At 35.6% G+C, this 13,083-nt stretch overlaps 1 protein-coding gene across 1 annotated transcript in view; it reads left to right on the top strand.

The window, feature by feature from the left end:
- Positions 1-5,963, top strand: part of LOC140145850 (arsenite methyltransferase-like) — a 34,556-nt gene extending 28,593 nt beyond the window's left edge. The window contains exons 7-8 of the mRNA XM_072167538.1: positions 4,138-4,248; positions 4,918-5,963. Of these exons, the coding sequence (XP_072023639.1) occupies positions 4,138-4,248; positions 4,918-5,049 (243 nt within the window). The 3' untranslated portion in view covers positions 5,050-5,963. The remainder of the gene's footprint in view (positions 1-4,137; positions 4,249-4,917) is intronic.
- The last annotated feature ends 7,120 nt before the right edge of the window (positions 5,964-13,083 follow it).

Raw genomic sequence — 13,083 nt, 5'->3', positions numbered from 1 at the left:
TATAAAATGTTTTCATAACAAAAACATTTTGAAAACTTACTACAAAATATTCTAACATAATGTTATTTGAGTGTTGATGAAATATTTGGCCAAAAAATGTTTGCAAGAAATATTTTAAACAACATTTTGACACTTTAAAAAAAATTTGTTGCAGTGTGTTTTCATAAAAAAAAATTTTTTAAAACATTTTCATGATCTTTATAAAACCAGATATTTAATGTTATCAAAAACGTTTTTAACCAAAACAAAAAACCCAAAATATAATCTGTTTATACATGTACCATTTTAAAAGCCTTTTGTGTTTGCTGGGTAGGCCTATATTACCCACAGGGAGAGAAACCACTGGGAACCACACACTCTTGAAATCAGCAGCCCGGCTTCGCCACTCTTTTGTGCCTTCTGCGCCCACTCGTGGCTTTGCCGCTCGGCCCCCTCAATCATGAGTAGTCTTTGAAAAAAGACCACTGTTGGTGACTCGCCACATGTCTTCGCCACACAGGGGTGCCTAAAAAAAAAAAAAAAAGTGGTACAGGGTGCATCAAAATTATTGGTACCCTTCAATATCCAGTGAAAATGATTTATGTAATGAAAGGTCATAAAACTATAAATTGTGGTCATTTCAAGAGGATCTAATGAAAGAAGCAGACATGTCATTAGGGCGGTGCAATAATTATGAGCCCTGGGGAGGGTAAAATTTGGGGGCAAGAAATTTTTGGCGAGTCGAAAGGAGGGGCAAGCAATTTTTGGCACACATTCATGGGGCGCATTTTAATTAAAACGCTCTGAAAAGGCTTAAGTAAACAGTACGGAAACGCTTTAATGTGCAAAATTTTGGCATGTGTAAAGTGGGGGGCAAAGATTTTTTGGCGGGCCGAGAGGGTGGCAAACGATTTTTGGCGGGCCGAGAGGGGGGGGGCTCATAATTATTGCACAGCCCCTTAGACGACAAAGGTAATGGGTACCAATCATTTTGATTCACCATGTACTTTTTCAGATGGGCTGATTTTAACAGCTAGATGATTTTACTTTTAGGAAACTTGGTTATTTGCTGGTTGACTTGGAAGTAGAAAATTGATGGTTAAGTCAGCATAATTTAATGTTTTGTGTAAGAAAAGAATTTGTTTGTTTTCACATGGTTTCTCTTTCCGCAGATGTTGAAAGTTAAACTAAAATAACCTGTTATGCCATTTTGGGGGGGTTTGCATGTATTTGGCGGTTATAAATTGGTTGTATACAATACACCATTTAAGCAGTATTCAGACTTTTTATTATGCATTACAATATTGTATGCAACATATCTCGTTGTTTAATCTATTGCCATTCTATTTCCAGTAATGTTTAAGTTCTAACGAATGTTTGATGACGTAAAATCGATAATATATTTCTACTAGATATTACATGTAACATATTATCGATTTTTCGTCATCAAACATTCGTTAGAACTGAAACATTACTGGAAATAGAATGGCAATAGATTAAATAACGTAGATATGTTGCATACAATATTGTACGTACAATACTCGGAGTCTGTGGAGCGCTTTAGGGTATTTTCAGAGGTTGTCCGACAAGGGCTTATGCAGCCAGCCGAGTGTTTTACACAACTAAATTAGTAAATACACATCAGTACCCATCAGTTTCTGGTGTTTATTGACAAGCCTGTTCTTCAATATGCAACATTGGGTCCTCTTGTAATGCCCATGATTTATTGTTTTATGACCTTTCTTAAAATTTTTCTATAAATAAGGTAACCTCTGTGTTGCATGTTATTATTGTCCATAATCACTGGAAACTGATGGCTGCCAATCATTTTGATACACCCTGTACTTTGTTTTTGAATAACACCCAAACCTTCAAATCTTACCTAAGACCTTGTTTTCTGACATGGATGGATAGCACTTTTGTGTGAGAGTGACTCCCTTGCAAGGGGGTAGAGATGAAGGTCACCCTCACACCCACCATGGTCTGGTTTAATGCATTGTTATTCCGATTGCTACATTTTGTATGTATGACCTTGAAACAATGATTACAAAAGTGTCCGGTCAACTACAGTGTGATATTTTGATTGCTATATATGGCCTTGAACAAGGATCACAAAAGTTTCAGGGTTAACTATATTATGCATATTTATTAGTCATTGTTAAAGACATACTTTTGTTTCTTTTTCTAGGGCTATATATAGCCTAAACAGCTATTTTGGTCACGTTTACTACCTTAGTACCTTAAGGCCCAAAATGTTGTTGTGTTGCCCTCAAGTGGGAAAAATGGGAAGGTTGGGTTGGTCTATCGGATTTTTTTTAACCATCAGTTTTTAAAAATTCCCCACAAATATTAAATAATCATACTTCCATTAGGGACATTGGATAATTTTGACTACTGGATAATTGTTAGATAATCAATTTCGACTTGTCTTTCAATGACATATTAATTTTGTGAACATATAAAAATCATCATTCAATAAAAATTGTGACCCTGATTTTTCAGGATTTAGGGTCGGTCACTGAGGGCAACACAGCAATCTTGGTGGCCAGCAGAAACGGTCATGATTTTTTGCAATTTTTCAATGTTTCATGTTTGACTTCAAGGTCCTTTCAACCATAATTTGTTTTTCTTCTGATTTTTGACATTTTGCCAATGGTGTATTTTTGGATGTTTTCATGTTGGAGGTCCTGTCCAATATACAAATGTACCCTTTTTGCTGAACCATGAAATGGTATCAGCCTATATTAGTGTATGTTACTAGCTTACTTACTTACTAGCTTACTAACTGACTAACCATTTGGTCTAAACTGGACATATCTCTAAATGCCATGAAGGTATGACCCCCCAAGTAGTGTCATATAAAAGAGAAAAATGTAAAGAATATAATAAAAATATGTCCAAACATCAGAGGTCATCCAGTGGTCACAGGGGTCAAAAAATGTCATTTTAACCGAAAATGCTCTGATTGAGCTTAAATTTAAATGCAATGATCCTTATGACATTCTAAACATGTTTAAAACATTTTAAAATTCGTTTAAGGTCATTAAGGGGTCATAAAGGGGTCAAAGGTCAAGTTTTTCAAAATGCTCCAATTGAGCTGAAATTTAAATACAATGATCCTTAAGACATTCTAAACATTTAGAAAATATTTTAAAATTCATTTAAGGTCATTAAGGGGTCATAAAGGGGTCAAAGGTCAAGTTTTTCAAAATGCTCCAATTGAGCTGAAATTTATATGCAATGATGCTTATGACATTCTAAACATTTTAAAAACATTTTCAGATTCATTTTTAATCTGATCTTTGACCCCTTTATGACCCCTTAATGACCTTAAAAGGTCATTAAGGGGTCATAAAGGGGTCAAAGATCAAGTTTTCCAAAATGCTCCGATTGAGCTGAAATTTAAACGCAGTGATCCTTATGACATTCTAAACATGTTGAAAATATTTTAAAATTCATTTAAGGTCATTAAGGGGCAGTAAAGGGGTCAAAGGTCAAGTTTTCAAAATGCTTCAATTGAGCTGAAATTTAAATGCAATGATCCTTATGACATTCTTAACATGTTTTAAATATTTTAAAATTTATTTAAGGTCATTAAGGGGGTCATACAGAGGTGAAAAGTCAAGTTTTCAAAATGCCAGCTTCCCACGATCAAGGTATATTAAAACGGCAATTAATGAAACAGTCTTATTAAAATTAATACTATCCAGCACAGTATTGCTGCTTGATCAGATCGTCACAGTCATCCGCCTAAATTACTTTGTGCGCTTGCAAAGGGCACATTTGCTCTATTTTATTTTATAATTTTTGCTTTTCCTCTTTAATTAACACCACTCGGGCGGTCATACCTTCGTAGCATTTCGAGATTATGTCCATTACAGACTCCGGGTGACAGTGGTATAGGCCTACCACAATATACTGCCGAAGCCACATGGTTCAGCTATGGTGCGGTTATCGCTCTAGTTTGTATTGTGCAGCTCTGGCACACATTAAAAATCCTGTTTTCTCAAAATATCTAGAGATATCACTCTGAACCACTGAACCAATACCAGGCTTGTTTGTACTCATTTAAATGCATTTTTAATGCTGATTCCAAATATGGCCATAAAATGTGCAGAGGGTTAACATGTCTTTCCATCTCTTCTGATTTCGTTTCAGGCTGGTGTTAGTGTTGAGGTGGATGCAGATTTGTCTTCCATTCTTCAGAACACAAGATACGCAAGTATCTTCCAGGTCTCTCCTGGGTCAAGTGATGCCACTGTGGTAAAGGCAAGTATATCCACCAAGAACTTACTTTTGATTCTAGAAAAATACAGCACTGATTTGTTTAGCATTAAAAAAATATTATCTTGTTTTGCCAAACGAAATTTAGCTAAATCCTAATCCTTTAGTTAGTACTAATCATGCCAACTGTTAAATAAAAGTCCAATTTTATAATTTAGCAATGAATCAACTGCAATTGCAGTCACAATATTTAAGGACTTGGAACCCCGGCTTGGAACAAGTCTTAGCACTCACAAATCTTAAGTATTTTAAATGACACAAAATATATTTCCCAGTGCAATATGTACATTTTCACATAGAAGTAAACAATTTTGGGTTAAAAATATTGTGGCACAACCGGAAGATAATTCTACGTATCAGAGAGCCAAAAATTAGTCTTTCATTGGAATTTAATTTAAGATGGGTCTAAAGGTAAGGAATTAGAAGAAAATATCAAAGGTGGGGTTTGCGGAGGCCTTTTGCTGAATCTGTGATATTTGTCTGTTTTAGGTAAAATGCAAAACTTGCCATTCAGGTAACCAATTTAAAATTCACACTTCAGGTAACCAATTTAAAATTCACACTCCCTGTGTGGTCATGTCTTCCATAAGGGGTGTATGGATTTCAACTGGAATTGCCCATTTACATTGCTTGTTTTCTGTTTTTGTTCCACAGTGCCCCACCGATCCATTTATTGGATTACCAAAACAACTCGATAGTGCAGAAGGCCAGAAGAAAGCAACCAACGGATGCTGCAGTCAGCCCTCGCCTGCATGTAAACCTGCTGCCAAATCATGCTGCAGTTAAAAAGTAGGCGACTATTTATTAACCAAGTCCTTGATTGGTTAATTACATCATCTGAGTAACCAATCAAAATACAGCTTTTAGATCTCTTGGTAATTGTAAGACGGCACCTACTAACTATTCTTACTACGTCTCTGATTGGCTTGGATTCCAAATTCTTTGCCAGGCCGGGGGAAATCATGTCTTCTTGAAGGAAGATATTGAGTTTATATTTTTGGGAAATTCCACCCCTGGTGACAGGTACTAATAATGTGTAATATAATTATACCGTATTTCCTCTATTAATCCCCGCTCTATTAAATAGCCCCACCATTTTTGGTAGAAGTGTATGTTATTTTCAACCAAGATGTTTAAAAAATGCTGATATTTCCATGCTTATTACGGTGCACACACAATCGCTAATGACATAGGTAGCTGGCGAAAGTCTGATCGGTAACCCGTAAATGAACCAGAAGTCATTGATCCTAAGTTCATAGTTAGAATTAGAATTATCGTTCTGTAATAAAGGTCCCCCGTTTGTAAAATGCAATGCCCTCAGGGCGTTTAACAGAGGAAATACGGTAAGCACATGCCCTTTTACTTGAGCTGAACAAATCAAATCACGTAAGATGAAAGTAAATATTTATTTCATTCCAGTGCTTATATCGTTAATAACATCTATCAGCTCAATGTGTAATCAAAATCCCATGGATTCAAATGCTTAACAAGACATTTCAGCAAATGCACTACACCAGGCACAAAAAGAAACTCGGCAGTTATATTCGTCCTTGCTATTCAATAACTTGATAATTTTAGATTATTCTAAAATATACATTTTGTTAATTGGACTTTTCTTTCTCATTTGACACCCTGTTCATGAACATTGAGCAAGAATTGACCAAGATATGCGCCTCAAACTCTCAAACCCCAAAATGAAAAGTTGCAATTTTAACGATTCAATTGTCATTTTTGTGCCTGTTACACTGTGTGCTTTATTGATTGGCCCGTGGTGCTTGTGTGCAATACAACGATGTGTTCCCATTGAAAATCGTTGAAAATGCAACTTTTGATTTTGGGGTTTGAGGCTTTGGAGGCGCATATCTTGGTCAATTCTTGTTCATTTTTCACGAACAGGGTGTCAAATGAAAAAGCAAAGTCCTAATTAACAAAATATATATTTCAGAATAATCCAAAATTACACAGTTATTGAACAGAAAGGATGAATATAGAACTGACGAGTGTCTTTTTCAGGGATGTAAGACTTCCGGAAATGGGGCACAAAAAAAAAAAAAAAATCCGGAAATGTAAAAAAAAAAAAAAAAAAAAAAAATTTAATTTTTTGTTTGTTACATTTCCGGATTGGATGATGATAATTTGTCATAAAAAGAGCAACAAAAAAAATTTTGTGAGGGGGGTGAACCCCTGCCAGGGGCTCTGCCCCATGGACCCCCGTTAAACGTCTCGCTTTCGGCTCGGCTGATCGCCTTGGCTCACGTGATTTTCAGGAAGTGGATCATTACCCCACTTACATCCCTGCTTTTTGTGCCTGGTGTATTTAGGAGGCCTACATAATGCAATAAGACAAATCTGAATTTTGAAAACAATTGAGGTTGTCATCCGTTGTTCTTCAGTACAGATACTTAGTACACGCTATAAATTAGTGTGCTTTTAATAATTTATGTACTTCATTGCTATGTATTGCAATAATTATGACCATATATTCTATTCTCTCTAATAAATGCAATCTGCAATTTCGAACATCAATTGACCTTTTTTGATAAATCCCATATTTCCTTGCAGTTAGACCCAAGATGTTGTCATTTGACATCATGCTGATGCGCACATCGTTTAGCGAACAAGTCGGCTTGATATCAATTGACGATTTCTGGGGTCTAACGCATGGAATTATGGAATTTACCATTGTGGCGACACTCCGCGACAGGCCATTGTTATCGACAATGTTTACAGTATTTGTAAAAATACCATATTTTTGTGGAGCACCGCTGCACTGTCAGACAGTACTTGTGGTGTTTTTAATGGGAATTATCATTGTAAAAGGTCCTCTAATTAACACCTTTTTTTTAATGCAACATCCCTGTGGTGGTAATTAGAGAGAATACAATACTTATATGGGGAACATGTATTTCTTTGATTTCCTTGTTGCAATATTCAAAACCAGACATAAAAACTTAACTTTATGTGCTCAGTAGTGTAGGTTTGCAATAATTTTCATGTACTCTAAAAGAGAATATGGTAAAAATAATTTGGGTCTGTCGAAAAATGGCAATACAAGTTCTTTTCTTTTTGCCTTAAAGGGGAATTTCAGGATCTACAGCATTATCCCCCTACTTTTCTCAAAAAAAGTTTTTATACCACTATCAGATGTCTATGGAGCATAATCATGCATAACTCAAACGCAAAATCGGAATCAACTAAAATTTTGGGAATAAGCTTGTTTTCATGTACTTTAAGACTGAACCAAAATTTAAATGAATAGTATTGAAAGAAAAATTATACATATTTATTATCATATAGGTTCCTGTAATCTCATTGGCTAAAAGCGCGGGCATAGCTCTGACGATGAGAGTAAATTTGCTCGATGCCTGTAGCCGAGGGCCCATGTGATGGGCATAATGGTCGGCCTGCGTGTACCTGCATCACATTAATTCAAGCATCACTGTGTCCAGTGATGCCAGGTGACAAGACTATGTGTCTATGCAACCAGTGGCGGCGCCAGAATTTTTTGTCGGTTTTTAAGGGTGACAAGACCCTATAAGTGGTGGGGCAAGAAAAAATATGCCCTTCCCCTTAGTGCTGCCACTGTATGCAAAGGTACAGTATATAAACAAATATTGACTGCTTAATTATATTTGGGGCCTAGTTAAAATTATGGGCCCTTGTTGATCCGCCATAGTTTTTGAAATCATTGCAGGCGTGTAATTTTATGCTTATATTACTTGGTGAGAATTGTAGTACTGTATAATTAACTACATCTTGGAATTGGAATACTAATTGAAAGGCTAATTTTACAACTAAAATATTGCAAGACTAAAATTGCAGATATGTTTCTTTAGGCATAATGTACGATCTTATGATATGAAATTGGTTATTTTTTTTCAATTCTGTTTTTTTTTGGGGGGTTGCATATTTGTAATATTTACACATGTCTCAACTTATTTCTATTAATGGAATCGGCCAAATTTGTGTTCTTAGGTCAAAGGAGCAAATTTGACATAAAGTCATAATTGTGATGTGATCAAGCAAAATCACTCGGAACTCGGGAATATTAAATTTTCAGTTTCTTATAGGAAAAAAAAAAGCATTTACAAAGCTGGATTTTGCAGAAAACCCCATTGAAATTGAACAACCAGTTCCAAAGTTATGAGCAATTAAAGAGTTTCCACAACAACAGGAAACAAACGGAAATATTTCCTTTGTTTGGCTATATCTCAAAATCAATATTTCCGAGTTCCGACTGATTTTGCTTGATCGCATCACAATTATGATTTTAAGTCCGCCATAGAACTCCATGTGAAATGACCAAAATAGCCAGTGGGGCTTCTTTCACTTTCCCTTGTTATTTAAGCTTAATATGGACAGAAACCCTTCCTGGCAGTTATTACTAATAGTATTTCATCATTTAATTAAAATTTGATGGAAATCTTACATTATTCTCATTCTACTGATGATATTGTTACTTAGGGGTTCATTCATAGGATTGAGGGCATAAACAGCGATCATGCCCGAAATCCTATGAATGAACCCCGTTCATACATACCCAGTATTCTTAGCAATTCAATACAGATGAAAATAATAAGGGTTTACAAGTTTAAATAACATTTCCATACCGTTTTCCTTCATAAATTGGAAGAAAATGAGTAGGCCTACTTGCAGGAGCAGCTCGGCTCATGAGGTCAACGGCCGGGAGTCAACGCGTGATACGCGTCATCTTTTGCGCCAGCGTGAGATGGGCGCGGTGACATCTTGGCGTGCACGCAACACTAGCAAATCGTGGATCGTGTTAATTGGGTTCCAACGCTGCGTGACGCAGCTTGTTTATGCCCTCGTACTGGTCATAAACGGTATTTATGACCAGCAAAAAAGAACGCAAATCCAATCAGAAACGTCGTTATATCGTGAGTATGTATGAATATTAATTTATTAATACTAATCATGTATAATTTGTAACACATGAAGAGCCTAATTAATTACATTGTATAGCTAAAATAATGCAATACTGGTACTAAAAGAGGTATTTCTCAAATATATTCTCATTCTGGTGTGCAGCTAATATTATTTATTATTATTATTATTACTGATCATATATGATATGGAACACAAGCAGCTAGCCTAATTTGGTGAATTAATTAAATTAATTTGCTAATTTAGTGCAATAGTAAAAGGTACCAAAGTATAGCAAAAATATTGCATTACTGTTTCTTTTAAAAGTATAATTCTCACTCATTGTGTGTGCCTGATTTTGTAATTATTTTCATTATTATTACATGTATTATTACTTTGATTATTATTAATAATATTATTATGATTGTTAATGTAGCACATTGTGGGCCAACTTCAAAAGCAAACACATCAGAAAAAGTAATTACCAACCTTCATTATGAGATGATAACTCAAATTATAAGGGGTAATTACTTTTTGTGATGTGTTTACATTAATCCACACAGGATGTATCCAAGTGATTACTCTACATTCGTTTGCAGAGATTTTGGACAAGACTGCTGCATTAAAATGTAACAAAAGATGCACCTATAAATATCAGAGACTGAATTAAAAATACTAGTTTGTGTCTGGTGTCACCCGACAATCAAGCTCAGAAACGATTGTGCTGATTGAAATATCTGAGCGCAGCAGGAAAACAACATGCCCTATGGTTAATTTTGTACCTTCAAACATGCAAACCATCTGGGTAGTTATTATCTGCTCCAACTCCAGTGACACCTTGTGTATATTTGCCTGGGTAAGATTAGGTTTATGTTCATTGGAGGGATGTACACTACAGCACTGTTAATATGGATTTTGCAAGTAATATGCTAGTACCTATTTCAATGATCCAAAGGTCCAGGGAAATTTATGAGGTGTCACTGGAACTGGAATAAATAATAGGTATTAGTAATTGGAAACTTTTTTTTTTTTGTGCCATATCAACAATGCTTTGAAAAATTGCATTTTGCCTAGTAAAAGTATCAACATTTTTCACCCAACCAATCACAGGCTGTCAGGAGTTGATCATCAGATGCAAACTAGTCTTCTTAGTTCAGTCTCAGAATATAATAATGGTAAATTAATATTAGGCCATCTTAATTTAATAGTTCATCTTAAAGCCCCTGTGCACATTAGTAAAATTGCCTGGTTTTTGCATGTTATTTCAGCTGGATTTAGTACATTTCAGTTATTTAGCAGGTGTTTTTTTTTCAAATCCACTACACAAAAATCTCACGTCTGATATCGTAAGACGTCAAAATAGCCTAAATCGTAAATTTCAATAAAAGTTTTCATCTTGGCCACGGTGAAACCTCCTTGAGAGATGAAAAGGTGGTCTATTCTCATCAAAAAGCTCGTCACACAGATAAAAAAAACCTAAAAATGCATTCTGCATTAGGTTTTTAACTTGGGAAGGGCTTTGAGACAAACTATTAAATAAAGATGGCCTATATAAAGAGGTCACATAACTACAAATTCTAACTTCAATGTTGTATTTGGAAGAAGCAGATTTTATTTCAGTAAACAACATAACTGCTTGGTACCAACCATTTATTTCGAGACAGCATCTGCCATGCGTCTCCAAACTATTTAAGGTGTTGACTGCCGACGTCAAGTTACAAATTTTGTTGTAAAAGGTCAAACATTTCAGAATTGTACATTTTAGTGACCATATTTGAAATCCGCATGAAAAATGCATTAAAATGAGAACAAACAAGCCTAGTATTGGTTCAGTAGTAGATAGCTCATGGTATTTTGAGAAAATGTCTTAAAACTTGACTTTTTATGTTGAACCTATAATCACGCAGAGTATTAATTAGACTTGCTTGTATATGATTGCATGAAAAAAATGATACTGTAAAAATGAGGATTAAAAAAAAAAAATTAAAAACAGAACGTAGGACTTGTTTGTATATTACAAGCAAGGATTCTAAATGTTCAAGGGATGCTTCATAACATGAAATGTTATAATTTTCATTGAGATGTTTATAGGAGATGGTGTAATAAATCATTATTGCTGCAATTTATGACAATATCATTGAATGTGTGTTGTTTGTTTGTTTGTCATCAATAAGATAAACATTAAAAATGTTTGAGATTTTTAGCCATCACACATATATGGGGCTTATGTTGTCATCCAAATGGTTGCCTGGTTGTTTGTTGTTTGGCTGACTGGCTGGCTGTCTAGGTGGAAGCTCTGGCTGTCCGGGTGGAAGCTAGTCTTTGCCAAAGAGTACTCACGATTTACGGGGACACAAGCCGCAAGTCCCAAACCGCGATGTCCCACAAATAGCGAGCGGAGCGAGCATGGTTTCCAATAGTGTTTGGTTTCCAGTAGTTTATCTCCCTATGGGTAATATAGGTACATGGTCTGTAGTAGGGGGAAGCAAATTCATTAATCTACTCTGCAGCTCCAACGCAATAACCGATCAACTTCATTATTATGTCTTCAGAATCTTGAATCCTATACCTTTGTACATAACCTAGCTGTCCGATAAATTTGTGTATCGGTCGCCTGGAGCTACAGGGTGTTTTCATATCTGTAGCCTCTTCATAGAGTGCATAGTTCATATACTTTATATGCAAAAGTCTCTTTTGGTGTGATTGTTTTTGTAAATGTGACATGCCATGACCAAAAATCACATTTTTGACCAAAATTCGTGTTTGACCAAAAATCACATTTTTGAAAAAAAATCACATTTTGAGCAGAAATCACAATTTTAAGCAAAGTCACGTTTTGACCAAAAAATATTTTCTACTAAAAATCGTGTTTTTTTACTAAAAATCATGGTTTTAAACAAAGAAGATTCGGAAGACGTAATAATGATAAAATTGGACGGATACTTTCACATGATACCTGAATTTATCGATCTCACTAGAGTTTTCAAATGTTTGAAAACTCTAGCTCAACCGATAAATTCAGGTATCATGTTCAATCCGTCCAATTTTATATCAAACTTGGTATAGGAATTGGTGTTCTGATTTACACATTGTTCACAATGTCGGGCATTGTGAAGAATCTAAACATTTTGCTTTGGACCTCGGAATATCCCTCGGGGCTGCGCCCCTCGGGATATTCCTCGGCTCCAAAGGCAAAATGTTTAGATTCTTCACAATGCCCTCCAAATAACTAATGTGCAGTTATTAACCGAATTCATAACCGTCATTTTTAACTCATCACTCAACCATATCTTAAGATTTTATTCTCCGAAATTTGTTCAAATAAACATTTTTTATCAAAACTTATATTTCGCCCTTCAAATACAGGGTGTCCCAAAAAAAGAGGCCCCACATTGCGCCCTCTTTTTCTCCTATTTCTGAAACGTTGATCAAATATATTTTGGTATGTAAAGAAACCCTAAATCGTTAGCTTTAATAAACCAAAACAATTCTTTCAATCGGCTCACAATTTTTGAAGATATGCCCTTTTTAAGAAATGTACCCGTTTTTCACTCTGTCCACGGATGAGGTTTGGCTACATCAAAGATTTAAACGAAACACACGGTTAATGACATGGATTAATGGATAGATAATAGCATTAGTCTTGGGAAAGCATTCACTATAAGCGAGGATCACCAGCTAGCTTCAAACATCTTCGCAACCCCGTATTACTGCTGCATTCGCATATATCCGGCGCACAAGGCCTTAAGGATGGTACGCAACGCAATTAATGCAATGAGAACTAGGGCTGAAACCTGCATTCGTCACGGAGGCAACCAGGTAGAGGGCAGAGCAGCACAGTAAACTCACTTCAAAAGAACCAAAGACAAACTAAACAGCCCTTTTCAGAGCTACCTTTTATTCCAAAAAGAGAAATGACTTATGTTGTCAATAAAA

The sequence above is a fragment of the Amphiura filiformis genome, chromosome 2 (assembly GCF_039555335.1).
Source record: "Amphiura filiformis chromosome 2, Afil_fr2py, whole genome shotgun sequence".
NCBI lineage: Eukaryota > Metazoa > Echinodermata > Ophiuroidea > Amphilepidida > Amphiuridae > Amphiura > Amphiura filiformis.
This window is presented reverse-complemented; position numbering and strand designations above follow the sequence as displayed.